Below are 22252 nucleotides of genomic sequence, written 5' to 3' on the forward strand. Positions count from 1 at the left end.
TTTAGACATTAACATTATCAAATGGAAAGAAAGTATTTTATATGTAGCGTTGAAAGTAGAAAGAAAAATAGAGTTTCAAACAAATAGCACAGGCTCAAATTGATGTAGAAGAGTGAGAGTCAGCCAAAGGCATGACTTCACGGATTTACAAAGCTTGGAAAATGGTAATTTTATTGGTTGGTGATACATTGAACACGATGACCGCTATATTTCATAGAAATTTTGAATTCACAAGTACAGGAGCTTCTGATGAAGATGATCATTGACAGTTGCAGGTGCCCCAAGGGGTGATGGTGATTTGCCAGATATAGTTACTTGTCTTTATTGTCAACCTCATTTTTGCATGAACCGCCCTTTCGGGTTTTCGGCTCATCGAGGCGCTCATTCTTGCCTGAGTTGCGTACAATCTCAGCGAGCTCTTTCATATTCATTTTTTTTTTGTCCCTAACTTTTGCCTGGATCGCCCTTTCGGGTTTTCGATCCACCGGGAAGCGCATTTTTGCCTAGGCCGCCCTTTCGGGTTTTCGACCTACCACGCTGTTCTTTTCTTTCTAGACAAAGTATTTCTTGACTATATCGGCATTAACAGGATTTGGGAGTTCAACACCATCCATGTATGTAAGAATCAAAGCACCACCAGAGAAGGCCTTCTTGACAACATAAGGACCTTCATAGTTAGGTGTCCACTTGCCCCTTGGGTCGGGTTGCTGACTTATCCTTCTTTTCAATACAAGTTCGCCTTCCTTGAATTCTCGAGGTCGAACTTTCTTGTCAAAAGCATTCTTCATTCGCACTTGATACAACTGTCCGTGAGCCATAGCATCCATACGTTTCTCTTCAATCAGATTCAATTGATCATACCGACTTTGACACCAATCAGCCTCGGTTAATTTTGCTTCCATGATCACTCGAAGAGATGGAATCTCCACTTCCAGAGGGAGAACTGCTTCCATGCCATACACAAGAGAGAAAGGAGTTGCCCCGGTTGAACTACGCACTGTAGTACGGTAACCATGCAAGGCAAACAGTAGCATCTCATGCCAGTCTTTGTAAGTAGTGACCATCTTCTGAACAATCTTCTTGATGTTCTTGTTAGCGGCCTCAACTGCACCATTCATCTGAGGTCTATAAGGAGAAGAGTTGTGATGTTCGATTTTGAATTCTTCACATAAGGCTTGCATCATGCTATTGTTCAGATTGGAGCCATTGTCAGTGATGATTTTGTTGGGAACACTATATCGACAGATGATGTTATTCTTGATAAACTTGACAACCACTTGCTTGGTCACATTTGCATAGGAAGCAGCCTCAACCCACTTGGTGAAATAGTCAATTGCCACTAGAATGAAACGATGTCCGTTGGAAGCTTTTGGTTCAATTCTTCCGATCATGTCAATGCCCCACATAGAGAAAGGCCATGGGGAGGACATAACATTGAGAGCGTGTGGAGGCACATGAATCTTGTCAGCATAAATTTGACACTTGTGGCATCTCTTAGCATGTTTGTGGCAGTCACGCTCCATGGTTATCCAGTAATAGCCGGCTCTTAACAATTTCCTAGACATGGCGTGGCCCAAAGCATGGGTCCCAAAGGTACCGTCATGTACATCATGCATCAATTTCTCAGCCTCATGTTTGTCAACACATCTCAACAAGACCATGTCATATTTCCTCTTGTATAGGATTTCTCCGTCCAGAAGGAATTTACTAGCCCACCTTCTCAATGTCTTTTTATCCCTGTTGGAAGCACCAGGTGGATATTCATGATTCTGCAAGAATCGTTTGATGTTGTAATACCAAGGCTTTTTGTCATTCACATCTTCATCAGCCTGATCTGGCATATTTTCAATAGTAAACACATGAGCGGGTCTGTCAAGACGCTGTACTTTGATTACAGGCACGTCATTCCAATGGTTCACACGAAACATGGAGGACAAAGTAGCGAGAGCATCAGCCATCTGATTTTCATCCCGAGGGATATGGTGCAGCTCGACCTTGGTAAAGTATGTCAACAGACGTCTTGCATAGTCACGGTATGGGATCAGCTTCTCATGATGAGTCTCCCATTCACCCTTTATCTGATTAATAACAAGTGCAGAATCTCCATAGATATCAAGGTGCTTAATCCTCAGATCAAGGGCTTCTTCAATGCCCAAGATACATGCCTCATATTCAGCTATATTGTTTGTGCACTCAAAAGTTATTCGAGCAGTGAAAGGAATGTGGTGTCCCTGCGGAGTTACAATGATGGCTCCAATTCCTTTACCATAAGCATTAACAGCACCATCAAACACCAATCCCCATTTGCTATTGGGATCCGGCCCCTCATTGATCAGTGGTTCTTCACAGTCTTTTGCTTTCAGATACATAATCTCTTCATCAGGGAAATCAAACTTAATTGGCTGGTAATCATCAAGAGGTTGACAAGCAAGATGTTCAGCAAGGACACTTCCTTTGATTGCTTTCTGAGCTTTGTACACAATATCATATTCAGACAACAACATTTGCCAACGTGCGATCTTCCCAGTAACAGCAGGCTTCTCAAAGATGTACTTGATTGGATCCATTCGGGATATCAACCAAGTTGTATGATTCACCATATAATGACGTAGGCGTTTGGCAGCCCAGGCTAAAGCACAACAAGTCTTTTCAAGCATTGTGTACCGAGTCTCACAATCGGTGAATTTCTTGCTCAGATAGTAGATGGCATGTTCTTTCTTTCCAGTCTCGTCTTGTTGACCGAGAACACAACCCACAGAATCATCTAACACTAACAGATACATAATCAAAGGCCTTCCTTCCACTGGTGGGACAAGGATAGGTGGTTCCAACAGGTATTCTTTAATGCTATCAAAAGCTTCCTGACATTCATTGTTCCATACAACAGGATGATTCTTTCTGAGTAATTTGAAAATTGGTCCACAGGTAGTAGTCATGTGAGATATGAATCTTGAAATATAATTCAGACGCCCGAGGAAACCTCTGACTTGCTTCTCAGTTTGAGGGGCCGGCATCTCTCTGATGGCTCGGACTTTGTCAGGGTCAACTTCAATGCCTCTTTGGCTGACAATGAAGCCTAGCAACTTTCCAGATCGTACACCGAATGTACACTTGTTAGGATTCAACCGCAGCTTGTACTTTCTCAGTCTTTCAAACATCTTTTTCAAATACTCGACATGCTGCTCTTCATCACTTGACTTCACAATCATATCATCAACGTATACTTCAATCTCTTTGTGAATCATATCATGAAACAGGGTGGTCATACCCCTTTGATAGGTAGCACCAGCATTTATCAGGCCAAACAGCATCACTTTATAACAGAACGTTCCCCACGGAGTGATGAAGGACGTCTTTTCTCTATCTTCAGGTGACATCCGTATCTGGTTATAGCAAGAGAAACCATCCATAAAGGAGAACACTTTAGATTGAGCAGTACTGTCAACAAGCACATCAATATGAGGCAATGGGAAGTTATCTTTTGGACTGGCTTTGTTCAAATCTCTGTAATCAACACACATTCGGACTTTCCCATCTTTCTTTGGTACTGGTACAATGTTGGCAATCCACTCGGGATATTCAGCTGTCATGAGGAAACCTGCATCAATTTGCTTTTGTACTTCAGCCTTGATTTTAAGAGCCATGTCTGGACGAGACCTTCTCAATTTCTGTTTGACAGGAGGACATTCAGGTCTTGTCGGTATCCGATGTTCCACAATCTTGGGATCTAGACCCGGCATATCTTCATAGAACCATGCAAAGACATCTGGATAATCATGGAGAAGCTGAGTGATCTTCCTTTTCACTTCTGGCTCAAGTGCTGCACCGATCTTGATCTCTCGCTTGTTCTCTTCAGTACCCAGGTTGATGAGCTCAATCTCTTCCTGGTGAGGCTGAATGGCTCTTCTTTCTTGCTCAAGCAGTCGAGTGATCTCATACGGTATCTCTTCATCATCCTCCTCATCTTCAGCTTCATATACAGGGAATTCAAAGTTTGGAGGAACCATAGGGTCACTGTGTTCAACGGGTTTATTGTGGTTCAATCTGCATAATATGATTGGGATGATTTTAGAAAAAATGTTTTTTTTATGCAGATTTTTGAAATTAATAAGAAAATAACAGATGTTTTGGTTTTTTCTGGAATTACCATTATTTCCAAGGAAAAGGCACTAAAAGAGTAAAAAAACAAAGAGTCGTGAAAAAGACGACAACTTTTTATTGATAACGGCAATGCCGAAACAAACACGCCCTTACAATGATATCACTTTCGCCTTGGGCAGAGCGAAAGGATTGTTATTTTGAAAACGAAGAAAACATGAGCAACAAGACACATTACATGGAAGCATGCATGACTAAAGGAATATCAATGGCCTCCCAATTTCTCATAGTGCCTCCTGGTATAACAAATGTAGGCACATAACTACTTTCAGCAGCGTCTTCAGCAATATCATTGATAAACCCAGCACTATAGAAAGTTCTCGTTGAAACACCAGAGGTTGGGGAGAATCCAAGGCCCTCTTTACGCTTGTTTTCCAAAATCTGAATCACTTTGCCCCAGCCGGCAGCCCGTCCTTCTCGAACAGCTTTCTGGGCGTCTTTCAATGAAGCCATACTAGCACCAGCTCTTCGGGGCTCCGTATCTTCAACAGTCAAGCCTTGAAATGACGTCCCTTCAGCGGACCCTGCTTCAACACAAGAGAAAGATGACACTTGGCTAACCAGATATGCTTCTTCACCATGCACAGTGACAATCTTACCGTTCTTCACAAACTTGAGCTTTTGGTGCAGAGTAGAAGTGACTGCTCCAGCGTCGTGAATCTACGGTCTTCCGAGGAGACAACTGTAAGAAGCATTGATGTCCATGACCTGGAAAGTGATCTGAAATGTCTCAGGACCAATGGTAATTGGCAAGTCTACTTCCCCAAGAACATCTTTGCGAGATCCGTCAAAAGCCTTAACCAAATAGCTACTTCCCCTCAGAGAAATTCCATGATGACTCAGCTGTCTTAGTGTAGACTCAGGCATTACATTTAAGGATGATCCAGTGTCCACCAACACATTGGATATCATGTCAGACTTGCAGTGTACTGAGATATGCAGAGCCAAGTTGTGGTGCTTCCCTGCTTCGCGAAGTTCATCGTCACCAAACCCCAAGTTATAGCAAGCAGTAATGTTACCCACTATTCCATCAAACTGATCCACAGAGACTTCATGATCAACATAAGCTTGTTCCAGTACTTTCATCAACACTTTCCTGTGAGCTTATGAGCTTAGGAGCAGAGACAAAATGGATATCTTTGACGGAGTTTGCAGCAGCTGGTCTACAATCTTATAATCGCTCTTTTTGATGAGCCTCAAAATCTCGTCCAGATTAGACTCTTCAATGGGCTGGCCCGAGGGGCTGGCATTCTCTTCCTCAAGGTTAGCCATGTTTCTTCTCTTGTACAATCTTGTCTGATAAACTCTATCTGGTTGGTGAATCTTGCTAGCACGAGCTACCTTTCAGACTGCGGCAGAAGAACCAGGAGACAATGAGCACGGGAAGCCATTTGTGACCGATGAATGATGCGTATGATGCATGATATGCAAATGCGAAAAGACTCTTTTTTTGTTAGAGGACTTGTCAAAGTGGTTGTGAACATCACGGAGAAACACGGTTTTATTTGAAGATCTTTGAGCAAAACTAGAAGTTTAGTTGAGATGGTATCACTTGGTGTTCACATCCGTGATGTCCAAAAGATGACTTGTCTAAGTCCTCCGATAAATGCATGGAAAAAGTTTATGCATGTATGCATGTATGCATGAATGCATGATTATGTTCAAGTACAGAGAAAACATGGTGGGTTGAAATTCAAAGTCAAGGAGTCATGGGTGGACACGGTGTCCGGTGAAACTAGGGCTTTAGGATAATAGTAACCGGGTTCTAAAAAGGTTCCCAAGTCGCAACCTCTCCGACGTATATCATGGTGCCACGAGACAACACTCGCTCCATGATTATCCGTGGAAGGTCTAACTTGAGTGTAGTATCGCGTGACGACTAAAACTCGAGACAACACTCGGTTTAGCCTCCGCACTACATCCTAGAAATTGGCCATGGATGGGTTTGGTTATCTACGGTTCATAGCGTCATAGAACAATTAGAAGTAAAGTGCCTAAACGCGACAACACGCGCCGACAACATCACCCCCAAAATGCCTCAGCTATGTGGGATTGATCGCATAATCCAAAACACGAGGCAACCCCCAGAATGAATTGTCGATTATATCCCCCCTAAATCCTAAGTTCACTCAGCCCGGGTGCAGGACTTTTGATATTCTCACCCCACACGTTTGCAAGAATTTAAACATTTATTCACATAGGAAAGCAAGTAAAAGAAACAAGTAAAAAGAGCGCAAGCATGGAAATAAAGACTAGGCGTAACTCTCGATTCCCCCCAGCGGAGTCGCCAGCTGTTTGATCTTGGTTTTCGGGTGTCAAACATTGATTACGTTTGAACCTTTTTAACCGGTGATATCTTATTTTTTCTTGGGAAGGGAAAAAGTAAGCAAAACCCTTGAGAATCGAGGTCCGGGAGTTGTTTTTGCTACGGGAAGGTGTTAGGCACCCATAACGACTATAGTATCCTATAGGAACCGTCTTTATTTTCTACACGCGCGCTTTATTTTTAAATGCTATTTGAAAAATGGTATTTAAGCCTAAGAGTATTCTAAGTGAAGAATTGGAGGGAGAAGAATGTGTTTGAATTTTTATTTTATTTGAATTGAAGGAATTTTGTTCCTTGCCTACGTACCCGTTTAAGGGATCAAATCCACCGTAGTTCTCTTCCAAAAATGTTTTTGTTTTTGTTGGTTGATTTTAAGTTTGAAAATTGGATTTTGAAGAATAAGAGAGAGGCCTCAAGGGCATGAGATTAGAAAAAGGTGAGGTGGAATTAGTTACTTTGCAAAATGTGGTCTAAGTATGGTTAAGATTCAGTAAAGTTTGATTAAGAAAATAAAAGGAAAATTCAATGGGATTTTGATCCCAAGGTTTATTAAGAAAGATATTTGAGTGATGTTGTTTATATTTTTTTGAAAAATTGATTTTTTCTAAATGTAAAGCCTAAGCATTCATCTAAACATACAATCCTAAACACACATCTAAACATGCATAACCTAAGCATACATCTAAAAATATCTATGTGATGTGTGTGCATGTGTCGGTGCTTGTGTCGGTGTACATTATTAGAGTCCATTGTCCTTTACATCATGCCCTAGATACATCTATGGTCTTGCAAGAAATTTAAAGGCATAAAGTAAAATATTACAAAATTCCTAAGTCTTTACATTCTAAGCTTTGCATGAATTTTAAAGTGTAGGAAGATAAAAACCAAGAATGTGAGATGAAGATTGAAATGCTTATGGGATGTATGAAATATGAAATGAAAGGGTTAGTATCACAAGATGCAATAGGATAAAGAAATAAGGCAAGAAAGTGTTAAACAAAAGTGGTAAAATCAACAAGAATAAAGTGTTAAAATATACTAAAAGTTTACCATAACTTCCCAATATGCACATGACCTATAATTCTCTTATTATGTTCAAAGACTTCATTGTATTATGGGTGTGAGAATTATAGGGCATATTCAAGTCAAGGATTATGGCACATTTTTAGGTCCATTTTAGCACTTTATTTTCACTCACACACATTTACATGACTTGTAACACAAGAAACTAATTACACATATCCATATGCAGTAAGAAACACATACAAACAGTAGCTAAAACTTCATAAAATCAAGTGGTATAGGTCACAAATATTCATCAAGAAATTGGAATTAGAATCAAGCAAATTTTCATCAATTTTTGGCACAAAACATCACAAAATAGTAAGAAAACCACCACATTATCTTTTAACAATTTTTAATATGTAAAAATTATCACAAAATACTACAAAACTATCAAGAAGCCTATATGAATTTTTTTAGAATTTTGTAAAGAATTTTTGGACTAAAAAGTACAAGAAAATCACAAATCTTAACAAAAATAGTAAACAAATTAAAAAAATGCTACACATCTTTTTATCAAGATTTAACACATAAAAGTATCACAAAAAGGTTAAAAAATTATCAAAAAAAAAACATATGGAAGAATTTATGGAATTTTTATGAGAATATTAGGCAAGGCAGGGGGTGTAAACATCAACACACAGTGTAAAAATAGCCAAAAAATGAAGGAAAACGAAATTACTAGCAACATTAGGCCCAAGCCCAACACTAATACTGGATCTGGATCATCCAGATGCCTCAGGGGCCATTGGATTGATCCAGATCTAGCAAACCCTAGATCCAACGGACTAAACGTAGAGGAACCTAGCAGATCACAACTGGAACATGGACACAACAAATCACCAACGTACATGTGGCGCAACAGCACATCCGACGGTCAAAACATAAGAGAACACGGTGTGGATCCAGGGACGCGCGCGCGTGTGATGCACAGGCATGGTATAAAAGCAAATTTCAGAGAGAGGCACACATAACACACATACGCTTCTCTCTCTAGGTCACTTTTAGAGAGAGAAGCTCTGCAAGTGATCGAATGGGGAAGATGACCGGAGTTTGCTCCGGTGCGGTGGTTCGCCGGCGGCGCCACCGTACCGGAGCTATTTTTTAGGCTTTTTGAAAATCTTTTTATGCCAAAACGTTCTCCTCGTCTTCCTCGTTCCAAATCTAGCCTCCAATTTCGTATATCAAGCCTCTATAACCCTAGATCTACCAGGATCTAATCGGACCAAAACTTGTATTTGAGCAAAGAAAGAAGGCGAACGAGCCTACCTGTGAGTTCGGCTTGGAAATTTGAGACGAATTTGGGAAGAAGCTTCAGAGATTCTTCGAATCTTCGTGAAGTATGAATCAATACCTCCCTTGTTCGTGCTTTCTAACCTTCGTGTTCTTTCCTTTCGTCTTTCTGGCTTTTGTATCCTTTCCTCTTCGTATTGCTGGCTTTTTGTGTTCTTTGGAAGCTGATTTGAGTTCGTAACAGACTCGAATTTGCGTTTGTTTCTTTGGAATTGATGGAAGTTTGTGTTGAATTCGGATGAACTTGCTTGATTACTGAGAAATCAGTGATCAATTCAAACGAATTTGGCTTTGATTTGCGATGATCCTGGAAAATTGATGGGTTAGGGTTTGGTGATGATGATTCGGTTATGAATGTTCTTGAGATTTTGTTGTTGATTTTCGGTTTTTGATCTGTGAAAGGTGGAAAGAGAAAGAGTAATAGTGTTTGTGATGAGTTGTACAACAATGACTGGATCTGAATGATGAGTTGGCCTTTTATAGGCTGACACATGTATGGACCTGGACCAATGGACTGTTGACACATGGCACTGGACTGTAACTAACTTTTGGACTGAACTGCAATTATTAAAAATTAGGGACTGAAATGCAAAATGACACAAAGGACTAAAAAGTAATTAATAATAAAATTGGTAAAAAACGTAATTTGGAAATAACGTAAAGTGAAACGATTAAAATTGACAAAACGGACTAAAACGAACCAATGGCTTAAATGAGGTACTTTAAAGTAACCTCTCTCTGCCGAAATTTCATGTGAAATGACCAAAATGCCCCTGGGGCTAAAACGACTAAAAATGACTCAGATGCAAATTTTGAAATGGATTTTTAACAGGGAATTAAAGCAAGAACTTATACAAGCAAAAATTAAAAGACTCAGAGACAACTTTAAGAGATTAGACAGAGCTTTAACACTTGAAAAGACTAAAATGCCCCTAGGGGCTAAACCGACTCAAAATGACTTCAAATGCAAGTTTTGAAATGGGTTTTGACATAGAATTGAAATGAAGACTTAATCAAACTATTTGAAAGGACTCAAAAAATTTTTAAAAGACTGAAAGAAATTTTAACATATGAAATGACTAAAATACCCTTCTATGTGAATTTTGCAAATAATATTGAAATAAAATGCAGAGAAAGATGTAATTGATCAGAGACAGTTCAAATGACTTGAAATGCAAGAAAAGAAGAATTGAGTTAGTATTTTTAGGTCCAAAATTAGGGTATAACAACCTCATGGACATAAAGCTATGATAAGACAATACAAATGACTTCATTTATGTTTATGTGCTTGTTGAGTTCTTCGTTGATACAAAGCTAAGTGTTACCACAACAACATGTGATTGAGATGAGAGAAAATGTGATCACAATATTTGATTTTCAATTGGTTAAATAAATATGTGAATTGAAAAGGTGCTCCAATTAAAATGTTAGGTGCAAACGGAAGGTGGGGACCAGGATTCTCTCCAATGAGATTTTTAATGGAGGGTGTCCAGTGTTAATCTCTGCCGTTCCTTTTCTTTTCAATTATTAAATATGCAATTAATAACCAAAGATGAGTGGACTGGATTCCACTGGACGGTGCAGTGACTGGAGAGGATCTTCTCCCCGGAAGGTGGAATAAAAAGTGAACTTCTTTATCTATATCTACGTCTTATATTTTCATAACAAAAAAAGGTTAATGAAAAAGAATTTGGAGTTTCTTTGACATATTTAATGCATCGGTTTTTTGTTTTTGTTTTAGGATTTCCATCATTAGACCTTATTAAATTTATTGTGGAAAGGTGGAGAGGTTTTAAGAGAGGGACAATAGCAAGGTTTCAATGCAATAGAGAATATGGAGATATGTCAAATCTGCATAATTGTTGCACAAGAATAAATCAAGTTTAGAATTTAAAGATATATAGATAGATAGATAGATGGAATATATATAGATAGATAGATGGTCAATCAGGTTTTTGATGAAACTGGTTTTGCCTAAGACATTAAGATTGTTCTATTTTAGATAAACAGGACCTTGAGTATATAATTTTTCTTTTTGTATATTTTTTTGTGTTAAACTAAGATGAACATGTATATCAAATTAGTAATATTTAGGAACTAATAATATTAAACAAGAACATAGAGGGGATTCAAGAAATCCTAATAATCTATTATCTTTCTGATTCAAGTGTCCGTTTAATTTTTTTTAAATCAACTCTTGAAATCCCACCAATTTACTTTTTAATTAAGTATTGATTAATTTATGAGTAGAAACAACTGGAGATTATATACTTATCATTTTATTACTTATGCAATTACACACTTGTTGAATAGCCTAATAAGATTGAGGATAATGTCATGTTTAAGCACGGGGTATATTTTAGGGATGTCAATGGATACCTTTTGAGCAGAGTACTATAGTGCTCATCCCCATGCACATATTTTTAAAATATCTTCATACACGAGCCCATACCCTCTGGACAAGAAGTTTGGTGTCCGTCTCCATACCCTATGGGTAATTAAGAGCTCATACCTGTGTCCATTACCCGCACTTTTACAACAAAAAGATAACAAATAACAAAAATATCACAACATAATTAAAATATGATTTGAAATATTTTAAATCAACATATAAAATATTACACATGATATTATTTAGCCAAATAAAAACCATATAAAATATAAAATACAAGTGCATATTACAATAAATAACAAAGACTTGAGATTAATTAACTAACTTTAATATTAAATAAAATTATTGATATAGTCTATATAATGTTTGGGCATGCGGCGGGGTAGGTACTAGAGTGCTCGTACCCGCGCCCATACCCATTCAAATTTGCAGGTAATTACCCGAGTCCAGACCCATACCCACAATGTAGGTATTTACCCGTCTATCGTAGGTATTTTTGCGGGTTCCCATTATACTTGGTTCCAATTGCCATTCTTAATTTTCTTGTTTGTTTGCTTTCTTATTTTTTTTTTTTATCTTGTTTTGAAATAATAATAATAATTTGTCCATGTTTGATGAATTTCTTTTGACTTGTTTGTTTGCTTTCTTATTTTTTTTTATCTTGTTTTGAAATAATAATAATAATAATGTGTCCATGTTTGATGAATTTCTTTTGACTTTATTTATTGCGAATCATTAAATAAAAGATTATTTAATTGTTCATGCCTATCCTAATCTCAATAATTAATTCATAAATAGACACTCAATATTGGAATAACAAACCAAAATATTTTTGAATTGTATAATGACAAACCAAATGTCAACATCTTTTTGTTTCTTTGCCATCCTTGTTTTAGGTGTTGCGGGTAATAGTCTTCTCCATCATTATCATATAGTTGTTAAATTATAAATGATAAATCTATAATTTTGTTTTTCATTTTAATTTTGTCCGAGCACAGGGCAATTAATACAGGTAGAAGGTGAATGCACAAAAATTGTTGGTAGCTGTGCAAGACAAGATTGTTCTGAACACTGTAATTCCTTTGCAAGAGGCGTTCGTGTTTTAGGATCATCATGTTCATACTTCAACTTATGCACTTGTACTTTTGATCAGCCACCACCAGGATGGACACCACCTGGTAACTGTGGTATTGGGATGGGAATTTGCACTGGTGACTGTCAAGATGATTGTTGCAACAAAAGGTGTGTTAGTAGATATAGTAAAACGGGTGTTGGGAAGTGTGTTGATGCCCTTGATATGAGTCTTTGCCTTTGTTCCTATAATCGTTGAATTTGATCTTAAAGGAAATACAATAAGTATATGATATATTATTATTTCTAGCTATTTCAAATGTATTCTCTTCATGATTTTATTCATCAATTAATTGATAGAATAGTTGACCAACCGAATAGAATATTTTGTAATAATTAGTTTCTTGTAATTATGGTATATCATAATTAAATAGTTTATCAAACTTTATACATTATGTATACATTCTATTCATAGGGATGGCAAAGCGGGTCGACCCATCCTGTTTAGCCTCGTTCCGTCTAAGCCTGCATAAAAGGGGATGAGACTAGCTGAGTTAAATTAGGTGATCGAGTCTAAAATTACACTCCACTCCGTTTAGTTGCGGACAAACGAGTTGGCGGGTCGGCCTGCCAACAAAAAACTTTGTTTTGTAAAAAGAGAAAAAAACAACTTTTTTAATGTATTTTTTTTACAACTTAATTGTTCCAAAAAACAATGTTGTTTTTGTCATAAACAAAATATAAAAGAATAGGCATTGAATAATTTTGTGGTAAAAACTAAAAACAAAGTAATTAACAAATTGTCGAACTTAACATCATACTTAATAGAAAAATAAGGAAAATCGGCCAACATAAAACAAATCTATAATATAAAACACAGGGCCGTTCCTAGTGTTTTTGGGGCCTTAGGCATTTTTTGAAAAAATGGCCCCTTACATAATACATCATAAACTTTTTTAGTTTCTTGTTATGATTTTACTAGCGCTTCATTTTTTTTTTTCTTCGCTTTTCACTACAAGATAAAAGTTTTTTTAGGCAACATCTTCAAATAAATCAAATACTCCATATAAACTAAAACTAAACAAAATATCATAGAATTAGAGAACAATAACTCCTGCAAAGTAGACTGAAATTTTAACACCTGAATAGTAGACACTGAAATTTTGACATATAATCATAGTAACACCAAAAAAATAAAAGTATATCAACATGTAATTAATTAAATTTTAGACATTTGGATACAAAATTCACCAATTTAAAACGCAAAACAACAATAATACTTGATAAAAAAATCAATGTTAAACTTTTTAGAGTAATCTAAGATACAAGAACTCATTTCTATGCTATAAGTAAATCATTCCTCTTTTTATATGCTACAAGTACCAAGTTTATATTACTATATTGGTATAATTAATTTATTTTTGATACTTTAAAGGCAATATTAAGATTAGTTTCTCTAGTGGACCTATTTTCAACTAAAATATAATTTGTTTTGTTATGAAGATTCTCCCAATTTTTTGGATAATAAACATCACAAATATTTTGAATATTAGTAAGACACATTATTAGGAATAAAGAGCACCAAAAAATATAAAAATAATTTCTTGGCACATTATTAGAAACAAAGGGCCCAATTTTTTTTGGGAGGGTGTATATAGAAAGTTTTGTTTTATATGGGGTATATATAGTAAATTGTATAAAAAAAAGGCCAAAACAATAACAGATTTTAGCCCATCTTTTTTCGTGACAATTTTCGGGCCTGTTGGTATATTTTACTATACAAACCCCCAAAAATTCAATTCCTACTATATACACCCCCACCTATAAAAAAAAATTTAGGGCCCCCTACCGGCATGGGCCCTAGGCCGTTGCACTCCTGGCCTATGCCTAGGGAGGGGGATATTTTGACTGCAAGAGTAAGTGTGTTAACTTACTCCAAATCATGACCTTTAATTCCAATATTGATTAATAGCTTAGATTAATTGATATGGTATCCTTTGATTTAATTCTCTATTAGAGTCAACCCTCAACACAACAAAATAACAAAATAATTAATGTCTTTTAATTGATTGATTGTTTTTTTTTATTATTCTCCCTTTTGTTTCTCACGCTAAAGAAAATTGCATATGGCCACAACAGCAGAACTTGCAAGAAAATAAAACACATGACTTCTCTCTTCAACTCATTCAGTTTCAAAGAAAAGAAAAAAAAATATGCTTCAATTCATTTTCTACTACGTTATAAACTAAACCCTAGTTTTCTCTATTCCCCATTCAAACCCTAATTTTTTCATTGGGAAGGAAAATTTGTTGAAAGATTATGGCAGGAAAAGGTGAAGGATCTGCAATTGGAATGAATTTGGGAACAACTTATTCATGTGTTGGTGTTTGGCAACATGATCGTGTTGAGATCATAGCAAATGATCAATGTAATAAGATGCTGCTCTTGCTTAAAGTGGACTTCAAAAAAGCGTGTGACTCTGCTGACTTACGGTATCTGGACTCGGTTATGGCCAATATAAATTTCCCAACTATCTGGCGGAAATGGAGTTTTGAATGTGTTGGTATAGCCAATGCGTCAGTTCTTGTGAATGGTTGTCCAACATAGGATTTTCCCATTAAGCGGGGTCTTCGTCAGGGTGACCCTCTGTCGCCTTTCCTATTTTTATTGGCGGCCGAAGGATTTATTGTGCTAATGAATGCTGTGGTGGGGGCGCAGATGTTCAGAGGGTATGAAATTGGACAATTCGGTGAAGTCAATCTGACACACTTACAGTTTGCAGATGACACTCTTATTATTGGTGAAAAGAGTTGGCAGAATGTGCGTACTATGCGAGCAGTGCTGCTTTTGTTTGAGGATATTTCGGACCTTAAGGGGGTTGAGGATAATAGAAAAATTGCATGGGAAGGTTGGGGGTTAGGAGGACAGGTGCCTTTAATTTATCTTTGTTGGATAAGTGGTGCTGGAAGATGTTGGTTGATAAAGAGGGTCTGTGGTATCGAGTCTTGAAAGCTCGGTATGGTGAGGAGGGGGCGGTTGAAAGAGGGTGGTTGGCAATGTTTGGCTTGGTAGAGGTCTCTGAGTAGGATTAGAGAAGGGATTGGTGAGGGTGTAGGGAGTTTGTTTGACAATAACACTAGGAGGGTGATTGGAGACGGAAAGCGTACTTTATTTTGGCATGATATTTGTGTGGGGGAAGTACCGTTGAATTTAAAATGTCCCCTACTCTTTGCGTTGTCTGTTAATAAGGAGTGTTTGGTGGAGGAGATGGTGAGAGTGTTGGGGGCGGCAGGTGGGTGGGAGAGCGTGTGGCGTCATCATTTACTGGCTTGGGAGAAGGAGAGTGTAAGGGAGTGTTCTGTGTTGTTACATAACATTGTTTTTCAGGATAATGTCAATGATGCCTGGCGGTGGTTGTTAGATCCTCCTAATGGTTATTCGGTTCGGAGATTGTATCACTTTATCACTAATTCCGATGAGTTGGTGGACAGGTCTCTAGTCGATGACATTTGGCATCAGCATATTCCGTCTAAGGTGTCTTTGTTCATGTGGCGCCTTCTCTGCGACAGACTTCCCACCAAGGTCAATTTGATGAGAAGGCATGTTCTTCATCAGGACGACGCGGTTTGTGTGTCAGGATGTGGGAACTTGGAAACAACAACACATTTGTTTTTAGCTTGTGACATTTAGCTCTCTTTGATCTCATGTTTGCTCTGGTTGGGTATTTCTTCGGTTTCCTCAGGTGATCTTCGTCAACATTTCATTGAGTTTACTAATATGGCGGGGTTGCCTAGATCAACTCTTGTGTATTTCAGAATCATTTGGTTTGCCTCTCTTTGGGTCCTTTGGAAGGAAAGGAATGACCGTGTTTTCCAAAATGTGACTTCTGATACTTCCACCTTAATGGCAAAGGTTAAACTAAACTCTTTCTTATGATTGAAATCAAAACAGAGATTATTTAACTACAGTTATCATGACTGGTGGAATCATCCCCTTCTTTGTATGGGCGTCCACTTGTAATTTATTTGTCTTTGTTTTGTTGTTTTGGTGGTGCTTGTTTTGCACCTTGTTTCTGTAAATAATGTTGGGTGGTTTGCCTTTTGCACGCCTTGTGCGAGGTAAATCACCGTTGTTAATATCATATATTATTTTAGTTTGTTAAAAAAAAAGAACTACTCCTTCATATGGCATACTGTGTGAACAAATAAATAAATTCCAACGTCGTAATGGTATAAACAATTTGTGGCCATATGCAATTTTTTTTTTATCGTGTGAAAAAAAAGTGAAGGGAGAAGAATAAAAAAAAATCAATCAATTAAAAGAAATTAATTATTTTTTTTATTTTGTGGTGATGAGTGTTGTAACACCCTAATTCCCACATTTTATTTTTATAATAAAAACACATTTAAAATAAAGAAACACACAAGGGTGTCACACATCTTCTAAAAAAAATTCAAATTAAGAACATCGCAATGGAATATTTTTCAAAAACTTTAAAGTACATGTCGCATCACAATTTCAACAACAAAACTAAATTCAAAAGAATTATAAAATAGAGTCTAAAATAAAAAGAATCCCCGGTCCCTAGTGTTACTAATCAGAGCTTCGACTCAATAAAACTCCCAAAAATCGATAGACAAAAAGGAGAATGCCCCAAAGCCATCCTCCGAGACTCACTGCTACTAAGATCTTCTTCCTGCAAATCTACACCACAAGGGTGCAGGCGCCCAACCCGCCATTAGAGGGTGAGAATATATCAAACACAAGAGATGCATAATCTTTTATATGCATGTGGTACTGGTTTTGGATATCAGAGTTATGTTACTGATTTATCCCCCATCTTTAAATCACATCTTTAAATCGGACTGACCATGAATGCATGAAGGCCAAGTAATGATTCGTCAAATGCACATCTTTAGATGACTCGACAAATACACATCTTTAAATAGCATCATCGACAAATATCACATCTTTATATAACACATCTTCAAATAACACATCTTTATATAACACATCTTTGAATCACACATCTTCAAATATCACATCTTTAAATCAGACATTTTTAAATAATACATTTGATTCGCATCGCTAAATCACACATCAATTAAACGTAATTAAATACACATCGTTAAATAACGATCAATTACACATCCTTAAAAAAAACATATCATCAAATAATATTTTTAATTACACCTCTTAAAATAATACATCATTAAATATCATAAAAAATTCATCATCATATATTAATCAAAACAAGCATGAAGGCAATGTGAACTAAAATAGCAAGGTATAGTGAAAATAAGGAAAGAGTTGGAATTGAACGGCAAATGAATTAAAGTAGCAACATTATGAGCTAAATGGCACTAGACATGGTTCAATATAGTTTATGTAAGCTGCATCCCATGACTATTATTATTCTAACCACATTATTAAGCAACTGCAATAATGGGACTCTATTTTTCTTCTAATTATTATTCCTAAGGTTATGTCTTTTTTATTTATTTTTAGGACTTAAGTGGAAAAGAATAAAGAAAGAAAAGAAACTTCCTAAAGCAAATGATTTTGTACGGATTCCGCTTTCAATTGACTAATGCTAGAGAAGAAACACAAGATTCTAAACACGCAGGAAGAAGGGGAATATAAACATCAACAGCAGAAAGAAAACTAATATCAAATATGCTCCCGTATAAAAATTTCTAAGGTTCACTGGCAATATGCGGCAATTAAGAAAATAATAACAACACTCAATTCACAACATCATAAATTTAGAACATCAAAATCATGGATTTAGAGATAATCATATACTCAGAGTCATAGCAGTGTATTATAGAACATGAATTTAACATGTAATCATCAATGATCATGAAAAACAATGGAAAACAAAACCCTTCACTACACATATGATTATACAAACCTTACGGTGAATAGAGACTCCCCCCTTACATCTAGTTTTGCGAAATTGATTTCCTACCGTGAAATCTCTCTCTAGGTTCTTCTCGCTATTCCTCTTTGTCTCTTTTCTCCATAACCCTAGTTTTTCTTTTGCCGCTTTGTTTCTCTCTTCCTCAGTAACCCTTCTTCTCTAATTGTCTTCTCTATTTATAAACTCTAATTGAGTTTGTTACCAATGTTTTTAGATTACTATATCCTCTAGGTTTGTTACTACTCTTTTCAAATTACTATCTGCACCTCTTGAATGTGTTACTATTATTTCTGTAACTACACCGTCTTGCAATTCACACTCTCCTCTACTTAAATCATTAAAGCACTACTCATCTTACTAACTACACCTCTTTTCTACCCAATTTTACTAATCCCCTCGTTCGCACTCTAATTTCTTATTCTCTCTAAAAAAACTCTATTTTCTTTCTAAATATTATTTTCTCTCGCTCTTTTGTTAATTAAACTACTACCATTAATTAAAGCTCTAGTTTATATATGCTACCCTTATTAATTCATTGTCTCTATCCCAATTAACTAAACAACCTCACCCAAACATGTTAAAACAGATTTAATTCAAATAAAAAATAAAAAAATAATGTCAAACAATCAACACTACTGCTAATAATAATAAACTAATATTATCTAATAAGTGTAGTAATAAAATAATATTAAAAATCGGAGTGTTGCAAGTGTTGACTCCAATAGAGAGAATGAACTTAAAGCCTACTATATCACTTAATATAAGCCATTAATCAAATATTGAAATTAAAGGTCATGATTTGGAGTAAGTTAACACACTTACTCTTTGAGTCAAAATACCCCCCTCATTAAACAAATCCTAAAATAAATTCAACAACCAAAATCAATTCAAAAGGATAAAAATAAGTCTCTGTACAGAAGGTTGATAAAAAAATTTCTTTAGTAAATATAATAAATAAACAAATAAATAAGTAAATAATATGTATATTAGTGTGTATATATGTAATGTAATATGCATGAATCCATGATGCTATGGAAAACTTAGAAAATTGCTTTTCCGACAATGATAACTTCACAATGACACAAGTAAATTACCATACAGCCCCCATCGGTAGTTAATTACCATTGAGAAAGCCGACAGTAGTTAACTGCCGCTGCGTTCTGTTATAAGAACAGAACAGACATAGGAGTTTCCAAAACTCCATTGCTACATTTTGCTACATTTTCCTTGACATTATGGTGCTTTTGAATAAAAATCGCGTTTTGAATAATTTCAATTAAAGTCCCGTTTTGAATAATTGTGTATTCGAATAAAAACTAATTAAATCTAACATGAATTCAAATAATTAAAATTGTGTAATGAATAAATAAATTCGAGTAGTGAATAAATAAGATAATTATTGTTCCATTACATTATATATGTTATCACATTACATTTGGGAATGCACCTTCCAACTACAACAATTATCTTACCTTTGAATGGGGTAAATTCAAACTTGCGTATTGAATAAATTCGAATAAAGTTACCTATTAAAAAAAATTGAAAAAAGGCCTAATTAAACTCAGCGTGAATTCGAATAAAGTTTCATATTGAATAAATTCGAATAAAAGTTACATTACATTACATAAACGACATGTATGTCAAATATGTCCTGTCATTACATTACATTACATTCAGGTTGCACCTTCAAACTACAACAATTATCTTACCTCTGAAATGGTAAATTCAAACTGGCTAAACACCAGGACTCAAACATTCGTCCGACATTCCCGTTGTTCCATTCAAAAGATTAAATTATTGTTAGTTTGGATTAGATGATGATTTTCAAGTGTCAAAATAATGAAGTCCATTCCTTGACACTTCAATACCTTCATCTAAACTAGTCTAACAAGAATTTAATCTTTTGAAAGGACTAATGGGCATGCCGGGCAAATGTTTGAGTCCTTGCGTTTAACCAGATTGAATTTCCATTTCAGGGTAAGACAATTGTTGTAGTTGGAATGTGCATTCCAACTACAAAAATTGTCTTACCTTTAAATGGGGCAAATTCAAACTTGTCAAACAATAGACTACAACCTTCGACCGGCGTTCCCATTGTTCCATTAAAAAGATTAAATTCTTGTTAGGTTTGTTTAAATGACGGTATTGAAGTGTCAAAAGAATGAGGTCCATTCCTTGACATTTCAATACCTTCATTTAGACCAGCCTAACAAGAATTTAATCTTTTGAAGGAACAATGAGAATGTCGAATCTTGGAGTCCCGCCGTTTGGCAAGTTTGAATTACCCCGTTTAAAGGAAGACAATTGTTGTAGTTGGAAGGTGCATTCCCTACCTAATCACGATCTTCTGGCGGAATCAGACTCTTGATGATATCTTCAGTTGATCTTAGCAACGTTACACGCATATCGATCCACTGGAACATGTTGTGCTCCCAAAACATGCTCGTCAAGTTTTCGTCGTTCTTTAACTCCACCAAAGTAAATGATACTTTCCCCTCGTCGAGCGTTGAACGTTTATACCGAACGTATTCCACCCTCCTTGTGTCCCCGGGGTTGACTCCTTGGTTGAATTCATTCAGTTCATCCTTGAGACTTCTTAACGTTACACCAAGGCACCGAACCTTCAACCTCAGAGGTTCTCCGCCGTTGAATTGTGCATGAACGTCGATCCACCAGGCCATTGTTTCTAATCTACACAATAAGAAATTAAAAACAATCAATGAAAAACTCATTCAAACACTTGTAGTGAAAATTTGACATAAACCCTAAAAATCCTAAACAAAGACTAAAAAATTTATAAATTCGAAAAAAAATATAAATTTAAACAATATAACTCCATTATAACAGGTATTCATAATATATGTTAATAGCATTTCAGATCTACAACATAACTATATTAAAAATAAATAAATCAAACCCTAAAATTTTTCTAAAATTCGAAAAAAATATAAATTTAAGCAATATAACTCCATTATAACAGGTATTCATAATATATGTTAATATCATTTCAGATCTACAACATAACTATATTAAAAATAAAAATTCAAAATTTAAACTACAACAAAAATTATAAACATATAAACATATGTACTAACTAAAATTTATCACAATAGCATAAGTGATAAATTACTTGTTATTTAGTGGAATTTTTTTTGGATGATTTGGTAGAGTTTTTTTAGAGAGAGAGAGAGAGAGAGAGAGAGAGAGTGAAAATTTTGAATTTTTAGAGAGAGATGGTGATGATAGAGTGGCTGGAAGCTAAGTTCTGTCTTGAATATGTTACGAACACAACAACAGTTAACTACCGCTGGAACCAGCGGTAGTTAACTGTTGCTGGCTTGCTCAACAGTAATTAACTACCGCTGGAGGCTTTTGGATAATTTTCTTGTGTCATTGTGAAGTTATCAATGTCACAAAAGCAATTTTCGAAAACTTAGTGGGGGCAGAAGCCCACAAAGTGATATATGTGGCTCCGCCACTGCTTATATGTACCATGTAATTCCTCTTCTATATTTTTATTTGTTCATAAAAATATATTTAATTTTATCCAATGACATACACATAATAACTATTACTCCTTCCGTTTTATATTAGATGGCCTATTTGAAAATGTGTACTATTGACCTGACACGCTTTGACCATATTTTTCTATTAATCCTTCCGTCCCAAATTGTATGTCGCTTTAGGGAAAAAAATTTGTTCCAAATTATATGTCGCTTTACAATACCAATGAAACATTAATGTTACTTTTCCTATTATAACCTTAGTTATTTATTACTCTTTCTTCTTTCAATTCTTTCATTTATCTTTCCCATATTATTTATTAAGGACAATTTTGTAAAACAACTCATAATATCTTTTTTCCACACAATATTGAATGCATTTCTTAATATGTGTGAAATGCCTAAAACGTCATACAATTTGGGAAGGAGGGAGTAATGTACAAAGATAAATAATATCATTTAAAATGTTTTTGGATTCGTTTCGATGAATATTTACAAAATATTAAATTTTCATAATTATTTTA

At 35.8% G+C, this 22252-nt stretch overlaps 2 protein-coding genes across 2 annotated transcripts; both read left to right on the forward strand.

The window, feature by feature from the left end:
• Nucleotides 1–12075: 12075 nt before the first annotated feature.
• On the forward strand, nt 12076–12561 carry LOC146945727 (uncharacterized). The gene is made up of 2 exons (XM_085748092.1): nt 12076–12136; nt 12230–12561. The coding sequence occupies exons 1-2, from the start codon at nt 12076–12078 to the stop codon at nt 12559–12561; spliced, it is 393 nt and encodes a 130-aa protein (XP_085604218.1).
• A 2060-nt stretch (nt 12562–14621) lies between these two features.
• Nucleotides 14622–15992, forward strand: LOC146945728 (uncharacterized). The gene is made up of 3 exons (XM_085748093.1): nt 14622–14807; nt 14910–15230; nt 15690–15992. The coding sequence occupies exons 1-3, from the start codon at nt 14622–14624 to the stop codon at nt 15990–15992; spliced, it is 810 nt and encodes a 269-aa protein (XP_085604219.1).
• Nucleotides 15993–22252: the final 6260 nt, after the last annotated feature.

This window comes from Medicago sativa, chromosome 2, assembly GCF_051527215.1.
Source record: "Medicago sativa cultivar Bolivia chromosome 2, Bolivia_mono, whole genome shotgun sequence".
NCBI lineage: Eukaryota > Viridiplantae > Streptophyta > Magnoliopsida > Fabales > Fabaceae > Medicago > Medicago sativa.

What these genes read in the sequence shown, in the direction of transcription:
- LOC146945728 (XM_085748093.1), top strand. Translation starts at nt 14,622, where the DNA reads ATGGCAGGAAAAGGTGAAGGATCTGCAATTGGAATGAATTTGGGAACA. An exon ending in ACTTACGGTATCTGGACTCG is followed by an intron (nt 14,808 to 14,909) that starts GTTATGGCCAAT and finishes TGTCCAACATAG; the next exon opens with GATTTTCCCATTAAGCGGGG. An exon ending in GTTGGGGGTTAGGAGGACAG is followed by an intron (nt 15,231 to 15,689) that starts GTGCCTTTAATT and finishes ATTGTTTTTCAG; the next exon opens with GATAATGTCAATGATGCCTG.
- LOC146945727 (XM_085748092.1), top strand. Translation starts at nt 12,076, where the DNA reads ATGACAAACCAAATGTCAACATCTTTTTGTTTCTTTGCCATCCTTGTT. An exon ending in CCTTGTTTTAGGTGTTGCGG is followed by an intron (nt 12,137 to 12,229) that starts GTAATAGTCTTC and finishes GTCCGAGCACAG; the next exon opens with GGCAATTAATACAGGTAGAA.